The sequence below is a fragment of the Zymoseptoria tritici genome, chromosome 5 (genome assembly GCF_000219625.1).
Source record: "Zymoseptoria tritici IPO323 chromosome 5, whole genome shotgun sequence".
Taxonomy (NCBI): Eukaryota; Fungi; Ascomycota; class Dothideomycetes; order Mycosphaerellales; family Mycosphaerellaceae; genus Zymoseptoria; species Zymoseptoria tritici.
In genome coordinates, this window is record NC_018214.1 from 157,455 (window position 1) to 176,407 (window position 18,953).

At 51.7% G+C, this 18,953-nt stretch overlaps 2 protein-coding genes across 2 annotated transcripts; one reads left to right on the plus strand and one right to left on the minus strand.

Moving 5' to 3' along the window:
• Positions 1 to 593: 593 nt before the first annotated feature.
• MgAgl3 (putative alpha-glucosidase) lies at positions 594 to 3,143 on the minus strand (the record flags this gene model as incomplete). Its single annotated transcript, XM_003852730.1, has 1 exon — positions 594 to 3,143. One exon carries the CDS (start codon positions 3,141 to 3,143, stop codon positions 594 to 596), a length of 2,550 nt encoding a protein of 849 aa, XP_003852778.1.
• A 6,619-nt stretch (positions 3,144 to 9,762) lies between these two features.
• On the plus strand, positions 9,763 to 10,976 carry MYCGRDRAFT_109332 (uncharacterized protein; the record flags this gene model as incomplete). Its single annotated transcript, XM_003851980.1, has 1 exon — positions 9,763 to 10,976. One exon carries the CDS (start codon positions 9,904 to 9,906, stop codon positions 10,900 to 10,902), a length of 999 nt encoding a protein of 332 aa, XP_003852028.1.
• Between the last annotated feature and the right edge of the window lie 7,977 nt (positions 10,977 to 18,953).

An 18,953-nucleotide genomic window follows, 5' to 3' on the forward strand; every position in this document is an offset into this window, starting at 1 on the left:
AAGGTTCGCTTTGACAAGCTCTTGTCAGACATCGATATTCGTAGATCAAAGAAAAGCTATACACGGCATTTCCGCTCAACCTCCAACACCATCTCCGCGAATCTCCTCTAGCCCCAACCTCCGCACCCACTCACCTCTCCCACCCTCCCACCCTCCCCTCCTATCTCTGCGCCAGATACACTTTCTTCCACCTCATCGTCACCCTAAGCCCCTCCCGCGCCACCGCTACGCTCAGCAGAGTCCACGTCGTCGGCAGCGTTTCCTATATGCTACACACCGCGGAGACGGTAGACCAGATCGAAGCGCGATTAGCGAGCGAGGAAGGGTTCAACGCAGGAGGCAAGTGCGGCTGATGGAATCTCCGCGGTGCTGGGGGTGGGGGGTGGAGGAGATTGAGGGCGCGGTGTGGGGTTTGATTGGTTGTTTGGTGTTGGCTTCCTTGGGCGAGGAGGACGTTGGTGGCTATCGGAGGGAATGGTGGCGTGGTTTACTGTTAGAGGAGATCGAGGAGCGATGGGGAGAGGAAGAGGGTGGCTAGCTGACAGGGAGGATCTAATGGCTTGGTATCGAAACTGCTCTTTCTGCCTTTCGCTTCAGGCGCAAGAGATCTTGAATCGTCTCCTCCCCTTCCCATCATCCTCCTCCCTCTCCACCTCTCCCCCCGCATCCATCTTAACAACCCTCCTACCATCTCCCACCGGCAAAATAACCGTAACTCCCCTCTCCGACCAAAGCGGCCTAAACTCCCCAATCCCCGCCTCCAACCCAACCCTAACCACCTCCCTCTCCGCAATATACACAACCTTCATCTCCGCCACCTTCACCGGCGGCGGCGAAATCCCATCGTCTTCATACCAAACATTCTCAAACCTCCTCTTCCCATCCGAACGCTCAGCCATAGGCGGGAAAATCTCCAACCCCCTCCAGTCATCAGCCGGGAGAGCTCCTTCATTTCCCATATCACCCGGCGCAACAGTCTGCCGATTCAGACCCACGGGAACCGCGCCTCCGACGCGTGCGAGGACGGGTATGCTACCTTCTTTCCAAGGCGCGGCGATGGTATGCCACTTTCCCGCTTCAAGAAACTGGAATGGGGCATTTGTGTTCCAGAATCCAGGATCCTCTCCGGAACGAGCAGGAGCATAAATCCTCGCCTCCACAACTCCCGGTTCGAAAACCCCTCCTACAAGCAACGTGTCACCCAACCAATACTGTTCTTCCCCGTCTGTGAGGGTTTTATTCGACCAGACTTCGGGATCGGACTCATAGCCCCACCCGACCCATCGCTGTGGCGGGAGAGCGTCACGGTGGGAGAGGAGGTGGGCAGAGTAAAGATATGGAATGAGTTCATACCTCCTTTGAATCGCCGCGCGAATTTGCGGTAAGATCTCGGGGTACATCCACGGCTCGATGACATCGCCGACTAAATTATCGTCTCCCGTTTTGAAGCAATTGATCGCGAAGCGGGGACTGTGAATACCCTGCTGAACCCATCGGAGTAGCAACTCCGGGCTGGGTTGGGGGCCTTCGAAACCGCCAATGTCGTGGCCGTAGGATTGTAAGAGACACATGCCCGCGTTGAGGGAGAGGGCGTTCGCGCCGCGGAGACCCGGCCAGGAAGTGATGTTGTCCCCCGACCAGGAACTAGACGCGTACTTCATCGTGCCCGGGGTGGCGCTGCGGGTGAGTACGAAGGGACGTTCGTGGGGTGCGACGGCGAGGAGAGCGTCGTGGGAGGCTCGGGCGTGGAGTTCGGTGTGCATGGCGCGGCCCCAGAGGCCGATGTCTTTGCGGGGGGTGGTGGAGGTGAAGGTGAAGGGGGTGAGGGAAGGGTCGTCGAGCCAGAGTTGCCAGTCGTCGGAGGGAGTCATGTATTCGTTGTTGTCGTTCCACATGCAGTCCATGCCGGTTTGGCGGAGGGCTTTGACGCCTTGGACCCAGAAGTCGAAGCCGGCGCGGGAGGAGAAGTCGATGTGCCCGCCCTCGCCGCTTTCGCCGCCGCCGGCGGACCAGAGGCGAGCGACGGCGGATTGGCCGGTGTGTGGGTCTGTGAAGAGTGCGCCGGCTTTGACGAGGTTTTGGTATTCTGGGTGGCTTGCGAGGATGTACGGCTTGATGTTGGCGATTAGACGAATACCCTTGGAGTGGAAAGCATCGCAGAAGCCTTTTGGGTCAGGAAATCGATGTTTGTTCCACGTGAAGACATTCCTCGTCTTCGGCTCAGTTTCTGCGACTGTATAGCCCGACGACATCTGAAACCCGGAGCACGGAATCTCATACTTCTCCACTTTCGCCGCCCACTCCATCAACGCCTCACTCGCACGAGGCTCATCCAGCATGGAGTACTTCATGCCTCCGCCGAGATACCCCATGGCCCACCTCGGCACGAGGAGAGGAAATCCAACCAATTCGGCGTACGATTTGACCACTTCCTGCAGCGTTTTGCCAACAATGGTGTACTGCTCAAGCCCACCATGATCCTGACGATAAACCTTGTAGAAACCCCACATACCATCCATCTCCGATCCGACGGAGTAATAGCCGCGAGCATGGGAAGTGGTGAATGTAGCAACCACACCATTTGGAGTTGCGCGGATTAGCAGCGGGATGTGCTTGTACAATGGATCCGTGCGGTGGACATCATAGCCGAAACAGTCCGTAGCGGAGAGCGTGAAGTGGCGATTAGAGAGATCCATGGGAGCGGCCTTCTCCCCTAGTCCGACGTGGAGGTCACCGCGGAAGTAGCGGGAGTAGTGAGCGATGCCTTGACCATCGAGGGCGTAGGAGCGAAAGGGTAGGTCGGTGTGCAGAGGTGGTTGGCCGGTGAATCCGATTGTCGCGATGGGAGTTGAGGTCCATTCTACTGTGGCGGTGAGGGTGTCTGATGTGAATGTCGTCGACTTGTCCGATGTTGTCGTCTTGAAAGTTGATGGAACGGCCTGTGGCTTTGAGGCACTTGGGAATGGTGGGAGTGGATATTTCTCCGAGGTGAATGTGGTCCGGAAGAGGCCTGGCTTGAGAGCCTCAAAGGTGAAGTCGACGGCGGCATCCCTCGCTGGTGATGTGAGCTGGATTGATGCCTCCGCTGAATTTGACTCCGGGTGTTGCATATATGCCTGCGGGACGAATTCGGATTGTGGCATGATGATGTGTCCTCAAGCTGTTCTAACACCAGGTCAATTGAGAGCCTCTTCGACAGAGTGATTGTCGTGCTCGTCGAGAGACATCGCACCTGGAGTGGAGTGCGGCGAGGGGAGGTTATGCAGCGTCCCACTTGAGCAAGGTGGAGCTCATATAGCGAGGCACGTGTTGAGATGTAGGGCTCCCATGGCGTTGGCGCTGTACATTGTCCCGGTGGCGAGACACAGCGTTCAACCTCACCTTTGACCAGACATCCAGCATCATTGACATATGGCCAGTCCATACTCGGTCTCTAACACAGTGCATTTGACTGATGCCAGTGATGCTGTTGATGTTCGATGGGGCTCTTTTTGTAGTCGATGGAGGGGAATCTGGAGAGCTCCCTCGCAGCCCGGATAATCATTCATCCAAGCGCCAGGACGATGGCTGTTCACGCAGAGATGCAGAGGTCGAGATGCAGCTGCCAGAGTAAACCCGAGTACCGTTGAACTACCTTCCTCAAATACCTCCAGTAGCCACCTCATCAGTGCCCCAAGCTCAATCCATCACAATCGCAACGTCCCATCCCTCAAATAGCCCCGTCAAACCGATACCGCAAACATCCCACATCCATATACCCTCCAACTCCACCATTGTTGCAGTTCCGATAAATCGCCCGCATCACAATCGGACAAGTGATTCCATTCCCCTGCGGCATATACGTATTCTGATGATCCGTGCCCTCAGGTCGGCAGTCAATGTCCTTCCACGAAATGCTGTAGAAGTAATTGATATCATCGCCATCTTGCAAAGTCTCCGCGAGAGGCGGACCTCGTCCTGGATACGCTTCGACATTATGGCTGCCGCAGAAATCCTGGGCGAGTTTCTCTTGGGCGCCCGATGCGACGTCGGCGTGGCCGGGGAAGTCGGCTTCGTTGTTGCAGACGGTGGGGGATGTGAAGAGCGGTGCTTCGTAGGTTGTAGATGTTGGCTCGGTGGAAGTCGGAGTCGGGGTGTCTGTTGCTACGAAGGATGCACAACTAGAAGTTGTCACACATGCGGCTCCACCGCCGGAGCCGTTGCATTGCGAGAAGGTGGTCGTGGAAGCGCAAGAGCTGCCGGATGGTGTAGAGAAGGCAGTGGTTGTGAGATCCGGTAGATCTGTGAGTGGAGGCGGAGTCGTCGCGGGCGCGGAAGCAGAAGTTGGTTCCGAGGTTGGAGCCGGAGTCGAGCTGGGAGATCCGCAGTCACCAGCCTGACGTTTCTGGTTGATAGCAATCTGACTGCAGTGTATGTTAGCAGACTGCTCTCGAGGTGTTGTGCAGTGTCGGGAAAGCTACACTTACGCTGGGAGGGCATCCCAAAGGTCGCTGCCCATTAAGAAGTCCTGGATGTAGCATTGCCAAACGGCCTTTTGTCGCCGAATCTCACATGAGCCTCCATCTGAACCTGCGATCGTGGTGGGAGTCCAGTCTTCATCTGAGTATGGGTCTGCTGGATCCCTTATTTGACGGTTGCTGTAAACGATCTGCAAAAGAAACATTAGCATATCATCATTTCGTCTACGATGCCACTTCGGTGTTCCCGCTCAACATTGACCGCACGACCTGAACCCTGGTGGCTTAGAGTGTGCAAGCTACACAAGAGAACGGAGCGCCATGGCTCCGGTATGGTCGTGGAAAGAGCACATGGCGTGAAGTTTAGCCACTTACCGTGGCTTTCCCATACGCTTGTCCCCTCACTTTGGCATCGTCAACCTGCCTTCTATAGTTGAACTGTGAGATCGGCACGCCTGGCATCAGAGCTGACAGTGCGGCCTTCATTGGAGTGAGTCTATCCGGCGGACCGCCAGGGGTGTTCCCATCGAAGAGAGGCGGGTCAGCGCTGGACAGAAGGCTGGCTCGTTGTTCCCTTTCTGGGACAGCGGGCTTGCTTTCGATACTACCGTCGTTGAGATCGAGATCGTAGGTCGCTGGTGTCATGATGAAAATCTTTGTGGTTACGGAGTCGCTGAACACTCCACGTTGCACGAGAGATCCAAGGGGTTCAGTGCCACTCTCGCCGCCGCCGACGCGACCATTGCTGCGAGATCGGTTGTCAGTCGCGTGTATAGATAATGTGGTTGAAGCGTTGTGCGATTGACTCACCGGAGGTAATCGAGTCCCTCTACTTGAAAATTACCTGCTGTGAATGTTGGCTCCCATATGTGGGAGATGTATGCACCTGCGATGATGTATCATTAGTACACTCGACTAAGCATGATGGTCTTGTGTGTATGGGATAGATGCCATTGGCTTGGTGTGAGAATGGAGAGAGCAAGTGATCCAGCTTACCGAGTCGGGAAACCACCAATATAGATGTACATCCTCTCAGCCCCTCAACCCTGATATTCCGCTCCGAGGCGTCGAAAGGTATGAACTTGGAAGTCGTCTGCATCACCAACCGCTGGTCGTGCTCAACATTGACAGTGTTCGACGAAGCTTTCACAGTGTCGTAAAAATCAACGGACCCATCTGCCTCCAGTCGGTTCGGAATGTCACGCCTGGCCAGTGCGATGTCGTGGAATGAGATGAGACCTCTTGGCTCTGACACCAATGGTAGGGCGGTTGGAGGTGAGACATCTCGACGAGCATTGCCATTGCAAGCTTCACACCCGAAGGTGCAAGAATAAGGATAGTCAGAAGCGGTGGAGGTGGATGCAGTAGAAGTTGAGCTGTCGGAAACCTCACAGCCGTACACCGTGGCACATCTGGACGTGGGATGTATGGTCAGCAGGCGTCCCTTGGAATAAACACGGGAAACGGCATGACTTACGTAGATAGGACATCGGAAGCGGTAGTGGTAACAGTGCCACCAACTGAAGACACGCCAAAAGAAGTGCTAGTTAAGCACAATTCCGCAGACTCAGTCTTGCACTCTTCTGGCTCAGGCTCATACGTCGGAAGACGATCGGGACCAATGGTGAGGGTAGGCCAATCAGGGATCGTGCCACTGACGCTGATTTGAATGCCCGGCGGGAACGTGATGCCTGGCGGAGGTCCGGGAGGATAGATGCCCGGTGGAAGGTTGATTTTCCAGCCGAGTATGCTCGTGTCCAGCCACGAAATGCAGATCTTGAAAAACCAAAGACTGCATGGAATCTCCGTGCCATCATCTGTCGCCTTGGGCTCGGGTACCGATGTTGTGACTGGGAACACACCCGCAAGTGCCGTTGAGCTGGAGCTCGTGTCTGTTGGAGGGGATGTGGTAGGTCCGGGCGCGGTTGTCGCCTCAGGTCCTGTTGTCATTCCATCCGATGTAAGGTCTGGCGTGGTGCTTGGAGATGTGGAGGTAGTTGAGGTTGATGTGATCGTACCACCACTGCTATCGATGATAACGCTTGAGGGAGAGAGCGTAGACGATATGTTGAAGCTTTGCCCTGGGCCTAAGATGGTGCTAGGTGCAACAGGAGGTGCTGTTGTGGAGATAGAGTCGCTTGCTGATGGCTGCTGAGATGCTGACAAGCTGCTAAAAGTTGAGACACCGACCGAGCCATCAGTGTTTGTGATCGTCGTCAACGATGCGATTGAGGTAGGGACGTCGATAAGAGTGGAAGTTATCGTCTCTCCAGCCGAGTTGGTCAAAGTGATGACCGAGAGCGAGCTCGATGGGCTCGGTAGCTGGCCAGACGAAGGAGATGGTATGCCCACTGTAGCGGAAGGCACCACGCCGACCAAGGTCGAAGCAATCGTCTCTCCAGCCGAGTTCGTCGTAGTGATGACAGAGGGCGAGCTTGGCGGGCTCGACGGCTGGCCCGACGGCGGAGAAGGCAGACCAGCTGTGGCGGAGGGGATGACCCCAGCCAATGTCGAAGCTACCGTCTCGCCGTCAGAATTGGTCGTTGTGACGACAGAGGGCGAGCTTGAAGGACTTGGTAGCACGCCAGATGAAGGCTCTCCGACAACGGTCGAAATCAGCGTCTCTCCAGCCTCATTGGTCGTAGTAACGACAGAAGGCGTACTTGATGAGCTCGGAGGCTGTCCAGATCCAGGAGACGACGATAGACCAGCTGTAGCGGAAGGAACAAAGGTGATAATCGACCCGTTGGGCAAAGTCTGGGTAGCCGTAGCGGGAGCGCCATTAGACAGAGTCGTCACTCCAGAACTGCCGGATATGATCGTTTGTCCCAAAGAGTTCGTGGTAGTGATCAGTCCTGGAATAATTGATGATGATGAAACTGCACTGGGTTGAGCTGTAGCAGAATCATCTGGCGGGAGTGGTGCGGTGCCCGTTGCAGAGCCGCCAGTAGGTTCAACGATGGTCTGTCCAAGGGAGTCGGTAGTAGTCACCAATCCTGGACTAGACGAAGGAGTGCCAGATGGAGGGGGTCCAGAGGAAGGAGATCCAGACGGGAATAGTCCAGACTGAGGAGTGCCAGACGGAGGAGCGCCAGATAGAGGAGTGCCAGATGAAGGGACACCAGATTGAGGGAGACCAGACGGAGGCAGTGTAGACGGAGAAGATCCAGAAGGCTGTGTTGTAACACTCGACTCTCCTGGTGCTGGGATGGGGTTCATGGATGGCAGACCAGATGACACTGTGATGCCAGCAGAGTCCGAGGACGTAGTACTCGGGCCAACCGGGTTGTCAGTCGTTCCTGATCCAGAAAGACTCCCGGCTGGCACAGAAGAAGGTTGAGCAGTAGTGACTGAGCCGCCCGGGAGTGTCACAACAATTCCGGAAGGAATAGCAGTCGGTAGAGCGACAGGGCCAGAGCTACCAGAGATGATGGTCTGTCCGAGAGAATTGGTGGTGAAGGGAAGACCATCTCCAGTGGATGATCCGCCGCCAATAGGACCCGGCAATGTGCCGCCAGCGCTGGACAGGATGTTGCTTTCGCTCGAGACCAGTACGGTGCTCGATACGCTTGAGGGCACAGGGTACTGCGAGGGTGCCACAGGGGTGCTCGAAGCGGAGATGCTTGTGGTGATAGTCGAAACGCAAGTCGTGCTAGGTCCATTCTGCACAGGAGCCGGCGTGGTTGATTGACCCTGGCACTGAGGCCGCTTGCTGCAGAACTTGCCCTCGCAGCTTGTTCCGCAGCAGGCGTGAGGAACAGTGCAGTATTGACCACGTTTGAGTGCGGACAACAACGGGTTGGCGGCTCGCAGGCACGAGATGTCGACGGTGAGTTCCTTGGCCAGCTGTTCGAGAGTTGCGAATGAGGATAAGATCACCTTGACCTCGCTGTTTATGGCGACATTGTTGGCTCGGGCTTGATGCTGATGCTGGCTTTCGGGAATAATCAATGCTTGGGCGACACCTGAGGCCAGCAGAAGAGCTGACAGGAAGTCGAGGATTGCCATTGATGGCGGTATGTTTGCGAGTCAAGATTGAGTGTGGAGTGTAAGGAACTGCTGGGACTTCGATGATAGGATAGACTCAGCGAGCAACTTGACCTACATATATGTGAATTGCCCGTCAGAAGCATGGTCAATCCTACCAGTCTAGAGAGTGGAGTGCTTGCTGGAACATCAAGCTGATGGCGAGGTTATGTGCGTGCACAGCCCAATGTCAGTCCTTCGTCGTTGCACCGTGAAGCCACTCCATATCTCCGAGAGCAGGCCGTTCGAGAATCGCTGAACGGATGAACGGAGAAGGAGTTGAATGCCAGTCTTCAGCCGAGAGCGGCCATATTGCAGGGCGGCCCAGGGAGTACTCATGAGCTCGGCATATGTCGCTGCACGAAAGCGCAGAGCCATCTTGATGTCCAAAGGTGCTAAATTCCACTGCGACGACGCCGTGGACAAAGCAAAGGAGCATAGTCCGAACATCCACGGATGCGAACAAGGCTTGAGATCTGCAGGCACGGTTTCACGTATCATCGCAGTCCACTTAAATGAGACTCAAGCGGAGTCGACAAGCAAATAGAGGGACCTGCAGATGTTGGCATACTCTTTCGGGTCTCGAGAGGATCCTTCGTCCGAAAAATCCGTGGCTTTGGGAACCGGGGTCTAGGATTGCGCAAAAGGACACGCGCAGAAGGATCAAACATTCGACCGAATATGGAAGACGGCATGAGACGACTTCGCCCGGTGGATCTGAAAGTCGTCCGAACGTATGAAAATAGGCGGGCTGTTGAAAGCTCGTGCTCTTCCTGATGCTATGCGATGCTGTACCACATGGGCAGACACGCTTGGGTCCGAATGTTCCGAGTGTCGAGTTGTGCCCTTGATACGCTGACAATGTGTCTATGACCTATTGGAGGGCTGAATGCATCAGGTCCGTTTATGTTCGCCAGGCTTGACTGAGCTGGAAGCAGGCATGTATTTTCTTCGAAGATCTAGCATCGAAGAGGGCTGACGGCGTCGCATACCTCCTATCAGGGCCAGAGACCAAAGCAGTATCCACAGGAACGCTGAGCCGGCTCGAAGGCCGACATTCTGAAACGCTGGCTGTAGGTGGGCGTCGCTGTGTTGGTGACACGGTGGAGGTTGTCAAGTCGTCCAATTTTGAGCTTTTGCCCCGGCTCGGCCGAGAAGGATCCGGATCCCTGCCTGAGGCTGAACATTTTGTTGGTGACTCACTTGCATGGATGTGACACAACATCTATATCCGTTCACCATGAAGCAGAAAGCTCATCAGTGCGGCGTGGGTCAGGACAGAATGGCGCAAAGAACGACTGCGCCTTCGTCCGCTTTTCGCGAGGCCGACTGCTTGGCTCCTTCACCTCCAGACTGCACTTCTCCCTCGCACATCTTCATACCTTGACCACATCAACAACACAACAGAGCATTCACCATCATGGCGGCATCGCTCAGTGCGAAACTCAACGAATTGCGCGCTGAGGCTATCACAAAGGATGATCCATCACTCATGGAACAAGCCATTGAGATCGCCTCACAACCAAACTTCAGAATGAGCGTCCAGGACCTGATTAAAAGAACCATGAGACGCGCGACAGCAAACGGCGCAACCAAAGTGCTCACGTACCTACTCGATCTCGGCGCCGACGTCGAGGCCGTGCGCAGTCACGAGACCTTTCCCTGGACGGGTGACCTTGTAGAAAACGACGCCGACTACGATTATAACAAACCTCATATGGACGTTCTGGAGATCCTGGTCGCTCACGGATGGGACGTCAATACCTATGATAGCGACCAAGGCGGCACACCTTTACTCTGGTCTGTCCTGCGATATCCTGAGCTGGTTCAGTGGTGCTTGGACCACGGAGCCCGAGTCGATGATCCCGACTATAGACCACACGCGTTGGGATACTCTTGCGACCCTCCTCAATTCACTGCTGACGGTACAGAAACTCGCCACTCTGCGCCAAGAGGCCCCTTGACAATCCTCGGACGAGCCGCCACAGATGCAAGTGTCGAGACCTTCGAGCTGCTGCGAGCGAGAGGTGCTCCAATGGATCCGCGGACGCTGCACATCGCAACGGAATGCGGACGCCTCGATATGGTTCGCCATCTTGTCGATGTCGTCGGACTGGATGTGAACGCGATTGAATACCATCTTGGCGATTGTTGCGCCACGCCGCTCTGTTACTTGGCGCATCCACCCAGAGGAAATGATGAGAATTACCGCGCAGTAGCCACTTTTCTACTGGAACGCGGCGCCAATCCCGATCTACCTTCTGGTCTTCCCGGATGTCCCATTATGGACAGTGCCAATCTATGTGCTCAACAATTCCACAGTGAAGTCTTCTTAAATGCGGTGAAGGCGTGGCAGGCAAAGCAGCAGAGCGATGGAGCAGACGAAGGTGTTCCCGACACGAAGCAAACTGATGTCTGAAGGACGACGACTGCAACATATCCTGCATCGAGCAGAGTCCGGCGACAAGCTGTTCAGGACAGAGCATCTCGATCCACAAAGGGCAAGGCAGTGGAAGCGACCAGGACCGATTTCTCAGTACGAGAATGGATGATGGCAGAATTCCGAAGGCTTCTTGAAGGAGGACAATCCATGGCTTGCGCTCGCTGGTGCGGGATTTTCACGGCGAAACCGAGGCAACGACGATGATTCAAGCGTCAGTCTATCGTGGGCTTCATCTGCGAGTCAAAGCATATTGTACATGTATGCAGTCCTTCCAGTCTTCTGGGTAACTCAAAGCTCACTGCGGGAAACGACTCTCAGTCCAGTTCTGCTCGCGCTTTTCGATCGTCGTACATGCGGCTGTAGACCATGAGTATACATCTCTCACATGCTTCCACCTCATCGTGTCGCAAGGCCTAGACCCTCGCCATAGCCGCCGGAGCTGACCCCGGCCTTCAAGATGCTCGCAGGATGTTCCTTGCAAGATCGAACAGCACCGAGGTCCAGACTGAGCTGTATCAAGCAGGCTCGACCCCGTCTAGCGACCTTCTGCTTCCTCTTGGTGTGGACTCTATGTGTTTGTTGCTCTTGATGCTGAGATATTCGTTCCGCGAGATGTCAGGTTGAAGTACGATATGCTTTCGGACAGATAGTTCTATGCCGAACGGCGCGAAGGATCCAGAGCTGTTGCTAGGCGAAAGTAAATGCACAAGGTAGTTCTAGATAACGGTACAAGGAAGCTTCGTCCAACCTCCTTGAGCTATGAAGATGAATAAGTATTGTTCTCAATGCTTCACCTCCAGTGTACACGTCAGCGGCACGACACGTTGGTCATCGGGTTCAGCTCCTCCCGTGCAAGGATGTTTGATAGTTCCAGCCGCCACGAAGCTGAACTAGTCTCAGAAGCACAGACCCTCTTGGCGAGCACTAACCTCTTCGAGCGCCTCGCCTAAGAGGGTCTGAGGGCCCAGCAGCGTTTTTGGGTAATGCTGTGTAGCGCCGCGACATCGAAAATTCAAAACTACTTTTATCGCATAATTAAGGTATGTATAAGAAGCTACATGTCGATCTAATTGCACTGCTATAAAAATTATGCTGTAATTCCATCGCTGTCGTACGTAGTAGGGGTATTAGTTTCTAACTAGTATCGTAGCTAGATTCTTATGCCAAAAGCTTAAAATTACTATACCTATGTCTATTGCGCCCCTATATCCGTCGCTAGTACTATATTATTTGTCCGCTATAGCAAGACGCTGCCGCGCGCGTTCCTCCTTAGCCTTAATCGCTGCCGCCCTACTCTGCTAATCCGCCAGGTTCTACTTCGTTAATAGTAGTTAATAAGCTCTTAGTCGTCGGCTAGAGCGACTGCGTACACTCGACTAAGTTGCTATAGTCTCGATACGGGGATGCTGTCCTGTGTTGCGATAAGTCGACGGCGCTATGCTACGAGGCGCTAGCCGCGTTATAAACAGGTTGTTAACTTGGGCGGGCTATAGATTCCGGGTCGTCCGCCTAGCATCTCTAGTATTACGTCCGTTATCTAGCCTTATCCCTAGCCTCCCCTCTACGCGCTGTCCTAAACGTAATTCTTATGTCTTATCTATGTAATAGTAGTTAGAGCTTCCTACATAGTATCCTAAGCCTCTATATCGCGACTGATCGCGGTTGTCGGATAGGCGCCGTACTAGAAGATCGTATATAGATTCGAAGTTTTGTTCTTACGCTATACGCTCGTCCTACCGCTACGCCTAGCGCTCTTCTTCTAAGTAGTTCCGGAAGGTGCGCAACTTTCGCAGACCTTACTTCGGGTAGCGGTTAACACCACGATAGACTAACTAGTCGTCTAAAGAGAAGCATATAGTATCTGGCGAATGTTAGTATAGTTCGGATGTTTGCCTAGGCAGCTAAGGCATGCTTACTAGTCTCGCTTAATAGTTGTTAATGTTAGTGTTCGAGAGAAGTCTTAGGGGCTCTTATAGGGTTGTTTTGTATGCTATTCGGTCGCCTAGCTACGTAGCGTAACATTAGCATCTCGTTGGTGAATTCTGTTAGCTGCTAATTACTATTCGTACGTAGCTGTCGACTTATCTACGTTGCCGGCCTTTATCTAATAAATAGTTATGCTAAAGTGCTATAAGAATAGCAATCGCCTCGCGTGTTCTATAATCTTACGGCGAACTCTATTGTTATATAGCAATGTTTAATAAAAGGGAGCCTTACGTTTGCTAGAGCACTAGTAAATAAGACGGTTCGGGTTATAAAGGCACTAGGGTTGTATTAAAAAGGACTTAACTGTAAGTATGCTTTTAACCTATAGGGCTATCCTATCGACAGGTAGAATTAGATAGCGATGTTAGGACTTGCAGTCCACTGCCGTGCGCGTTATGTCTCGTCTCTACTCCTATCTTATATAGGAGTCGCAATGCGTAAAATCCAATGCTCGCTTAGCAATCGCTCTACCCGTAGGGCTATCCTAACGACGGGCTAAGTTCGATGCTGCTCTACTAAAGTCGCAGCGCGATGCTAGTAAATGCAATAAAAGTACTAAAATCCAAGTTAAAACATCCGCATGCTCCGTAGTGCCCTCCTATTATCCGCACCTATCGCTCCGTTTCTTAGCGGTCGCGGTAGCGACCGCCCTAGCTAGACTCGCGGCGCTTCTGCTTTCCTGCCTTAGTAGACGTATTAGTAAGGTCCTAGGTCGTGTTGTCCTTACCGAGATCCTTTATACGCGTATCCTAATCCCGAGGCTTGTATACTCGACGAGCTAGTACCTCCGCCGTACGAGGCTTTACTACACTTAATAGCGCAACTAAGCGGCTGCTGCGGCTACGGAACCTATCGAACATCCCTATCGCTCTAGTCCGGGGTTCCGGTTCTGCGCTAGGATCCGGGCTAAAACCTAAGCCTAAGTTTATGTCCGAGAAAACACTACCCTTCTTCTTCTTGCTAGGTGTCTTATCTACCTTCGAACTAACTATCCTGCCGTCCTTAAAGGGGGGACGGCTAGACGTCTGGATCCCCTCGAGATCCTTATCTAAGTCCTCCTGTACAAACTCTAGCGAGAGTTGGGAAGTCTTCTTAGAGCGGCGACGACGTCGGCGGCTTACTAGCTAATCGTCTACCTCTATCTCGTCCGCCTAGGGCTACTAGGTAGTGCTCTGCGAGCGGGTAATACGGCGCTAATTACGCGCGAAGTCTTTAGGCTCCCTCCTTAGTTCCTCTAGCTCCTCCTCTATCCTACTAGTTGTCCTCCGAGGTATCTTCTTCTTCAGACTTGCAGTCTTTATTCTTAGCCTCGAAATGCCCGATCCTATCGACTAAGCATCTCTAGCATTAGACTCAGATAAGTTCCGGAGCTCTTAATTACGTAGTGTCGACCGACACTCCTCTACTCCATCCTTTAATACGCTCTTAATCCGTCTAACGTATGCAGCAGTATCGTCGTTCCGGCTAAAGGTAAAGGGAACGCTTAGCATACCTACTATGCGGTTAGTTACCCGGATAGAGTCGTCTAAGGTAGGATAGGTAACGGAGTCTAGGATACTAGCACTATCGTCGAAGATCTCGCCAATGCGCACCTGCTAGGTAACTCTGTTTAGTAATAACAACGGCTAAGTTTCTTCTCGCTTGCTACCTTTGCTCGCACGCGACACGCGCTTCTTTACCGGGACTATACTAATGCTGTATAAGTAGTAACTACTATTAAGCAGGCAGTTCGTATAAGCGCCGCCGAAGAGGAGAGATTTGCCGTCTAGCGCGGGAAACGTAAAGCAGCCGTTAACCAGGCCTTTCGCGTCTGAAGATAGTCCGCATTAGTTGCAGCTACGTTAACCTACCTTATCGTCTAGCTCGCCTATTTTATTTGTACCCTTTATAAAGCTAGCTAGGATGGCGCTAAGCTTCGTAGCGCTTCCCTATAGGTTAACGTTTATGTCGCTACGCAGGCGGTCCTTAATTTCCTGCGGGCTAATAAGCCTCGCCTAGCTTACTAAAGAATCCAGGATAGACTCTAGTTCGCTATAAGGGCGACTATTTACATAAGTCGACAGGATAAACTCTCTACATTTTTGTACCGCCGCTCTATCCTCCTATAATAGAGCCTAGTAAAGCTTTCTAATAAACTCCGCGATACTCTCCTTCGTATACTCGACTTGCTTACAGCCGAACTAATGCTTCTACAGCTACCTTATAACAGCCTCGTACTCCTCCTAGTCTGTTCCAGATAGCGCATTACCCTAGCTCGCTAGGCGCTCGAGACTATCGCGGATAATCTTCGCGCGTTTTCCTAGAGTCTTAGACATTTCGGTAGTGCTATAGTCTCGTTAGTCTTTAGATTGTAAATCGCGGTAAATATTAGGAAGTTATAAGCTTACAATAGCTACTTCTAATAAGGCAGCGTAGTTACGAATAGTAGCCTGCTCGACGCAAGCGGACGATAGCGGATAGTATAGCGGATAGTATAATAGATAGTGTAATAGATAATGTAGTAGATAATGTAAGGAAGGCAGAAGGGGAAGGAGGTTAATAAAGGATAGAGAAAGAAGATTAAGAAACGAGGTTAGTAGGGCTGTAGATATACGCAGGTTGCCCTCTATGCAGCTAGCATAATTACCGCTTTCGAGTCGGCTAGTTAGTGCATTAGCTAGCTCGTGAATTTACTACGCGGCCCCTCCTACGCGTATAACAGCGCATAATAGGTTTGCTGTCGCGCCTTGCACATAGGTGTTTAGGGAGCACGATATTACTTATCGTCGCGGTTAGGTTACATAGTTTACTAGGCTTATTTCAGCAATAAGATCTTAGCCGTAAAGTCGGTTATATAGCTTATTAGCCTCGCTCCGGTAGTAAGGACTTAGTAGTAACTTTAGCTATTCTAGTAGTACTAGGAATTATAAGGTGTGCGGTATAGCCGGATCTAAGATTCATTCCGGTCTACGGTTCAGACCTCGTCTTATAGCTCCTCTTATGTTTACGAGCCTCGAGGCTATATTAGACTCCTTAGTCCGTGTATATGTACTAGGCCCGCCTACTTTAGCGTAGGCATAATATAAGTCCTAGACTCCGGCGTTATAGCAGCTCGGATGATAAGTATAATACGGATAAAGAAGCTGCGCTCCTGTTTATAACACTACTAGGTTTACGCAACACCTAAGTAATATAAGGCGATAGCTAATAGGGATACTAAGGTTTAATTCGAAGAATGTATCTAGCAACTTGCTATCGACCTATAGGGCCATCCTAACGACAGGTGCGAACAGACCTTTAATAACGGGCTTGTAGTCTATTGCTAATTAGCATGTCGTGTTAGAGCGACTACCGTTCGTAAAATCCAAGGCGCAATGCGCTAAACAAATGCTAAGAAGCGGTCGCTAGTCCTATAGGGCTATCCTAACGACAGGACGGCAGCATAGCAGCTACGTAGGTAATAAAGCAAAACGCGAATCTAAAATAGCAGTGCAGGCGCTATAAATTAAGCAAGCTCTAGTGTCTTAGTGTAGCTATCTAACTACCGCTTACGGCGGCGATCACTCTTGTCTACTTTGTTGCTCCTACTAGGCCTTATAGTACCTATAGGTACGGACTCTATAGTAACGTCTCGGTCCCCTCCGGCGTCGACTATCTCCTCGTCTGAAATTTGTCGCGGCTTGTAGACCCTCCGCCTAGGCGGCTGCGAGGCGCGAGGCTAGGAAGGCTGGGTTACTATGCGACTCTTATTGCGACTGCTTAGCAAGCTACTAAAGATGTTGCTTATTATTAAAGCTTACTTCTTCGCTAGCGTAGTCTCCGGCTCGGGGCTGCTAAACAGGTCGGTAAGTGCTAGTTTCTTCCTTCCGGATTTCCGGGCCGAAGGGACGACTAGATCGTCTTTATCTTCGACGTTTATTTCTCTAAAGCTGCTAGGCAAATTCTTTCGATCCGAGCGGCGCCTAGAACAGTCCTCGTCGATAGGAACCCTCCTGCCTTAAGTTAGTCGCTCTAATCTCGTGCTCCTATACTGCTTACGCTCTTAGACCTTAGCCTTCGGCATGCTAAACACTAGTACAGAGTCTTTAGATCCGGATAAGGACACCTGTCTCTCCTCGGCCGCGGCTATCTTAGTTTAGTCTCGAGCTATAGCGGCATTCCTAATAGCAGTCCGACATGCTTCTGCAGTCTTAGCCGCTATGCTTTCTATCCGACCGACGTAAGCCTCCGTAGTATCGTACTAGCTAAAGACGAAAGGAATGTTAAGTGTACCTACTATGTAGTCTTCTCGTAGGATAGAGTCGTTCGAAGTAGGATAGCTAATAGCATCTGGGACACTATCTTTGTCGAAGATATCTGCAATGTTAACTTCGGCCAGGACGCGTCTAAGTAATGCTAATAGCGGATCGTTGCGCCGTCTAGTCGACGTATTAGCCGTGTTTTTAGATGCTAGCCTGTCGTAAACTCGCGATAACTTCCTTCTGCTAATGCTACATCCCTTCTTATTGCCGTCTAGTAGGCAGTTAGTACACGCGCCCGACTAGAGCTTGGACAAACTATCCGGCGCCGGGAATATATAGCAGCCTTTAACAAAGCCTTTCTAGTTATCGTATAGACTGCATTAGTCGCAGCCGCGTTAACTATCCTTCTCCTCTAGCTCGCCTATGCGCTCGGCACCTACTATAAAGCTAGCTAGGATCGCAGAAAGCGAAGTAGTACTTGCATATAGGTAGAAATCGTTACGGCCGCGCATACGCGTAGCGATCTTGTCCCGGGGAATAAGCTTCGCCTAGTCGGCTCGGCTGTCGAGGAGAAGCATAAGTTCGGTGTGCGGTCTGCTAGAAGCGTGTAACCTAGGTATAAATCTCTTAAGTAGATCTAGTATAGCACTATCCTCCTATGTAAGGACGCTATAAAGCTTAACGATAAACGCTATTACCTTAAGCTCTAATATCCGTATTTTTAGCTAGCTAAACTAGTTCGCCTATATCTAGATGCATGCCGCGTTATACTAGTCTTAATTAGTGCCTAGTAGGGCTTCGCCAAAGTCGGCTAGTCGCTAGAGACCCGAGAGGTTTCTGCCGCTCGTAGGAGTGCTTATAGTAAGCTAGTATTCGAGTTCGCGTACGTTCGCGAAGGTAGGTAATAGAAGAGATAGTTAATTAGTAGATAAAGTAGACAAGAGAGTAGATAAGGAAGTAGATAATAAAGTAGAGTCGAGATGTTGTTAGTAGATAGAAGAGTTCCGAGTAATAATGTCGATAGGGCGGTAGATATACTAGGAGGCACCTATATAGTTAACACAATTAATGCCCGTGAATTTCGGTAAATCAGCTGACGATAGCAGGCGCATAACAGCGCCCTACTACGCCCGGTTTGCTCCCGTGTAGCACGTAGCGACTAGCGAAGTAACTAACATTACTCTACCTCGCCTTGTTATAAAAGCTCTAATTCGTATCCGTCTATCGGATCCTAGGATAACATAATAAGTCTAGGTGTTAGGTCGGTCGCTACCGCTTATTGTAAGTAAGGGTCCGTCCTTAGGTCCGGAAGCTCTATGCTAATAGACAATAAGGGCTGGTCGGCCTGTATAATCTGTTATCCTTTAACTACTATATTCTTATTAAAGCGTTCTAGACGGCTAACATTCTTAACTAGAGTTACTAGGTTCTTAACACCTATAGCATACAGGTCTATAGCGTAAAACTGGGCTACTACGTTAGGATCCGGATCGACTTCTTTAGTCTTTAACGTCTTGTCCTAGTATGCCGCTGCAACGGCATGCACCTCTTTAACTAATTTTGGGGACGTGTGCTTTGTGTTTGTAGACTCCCTAAAGCTAGCCTCTATAACCTCTCGCAGATAGCTAGTATGCGTTGCTAAGAGGGTTGCCTCTTCTAGTTAATTTTCGACGTCGAATGTCCTATTACGGCGGCTACTAATAAGAGTCTTTAGGTATCGATTAAGGAACTCGTTTGCCCGGTTAATCTCGAACTAACTATCCTCGGCACCCGCTATGTTTACGAACCTATTCGCTAGTATCGCTCTTTGTAGCACCGGAT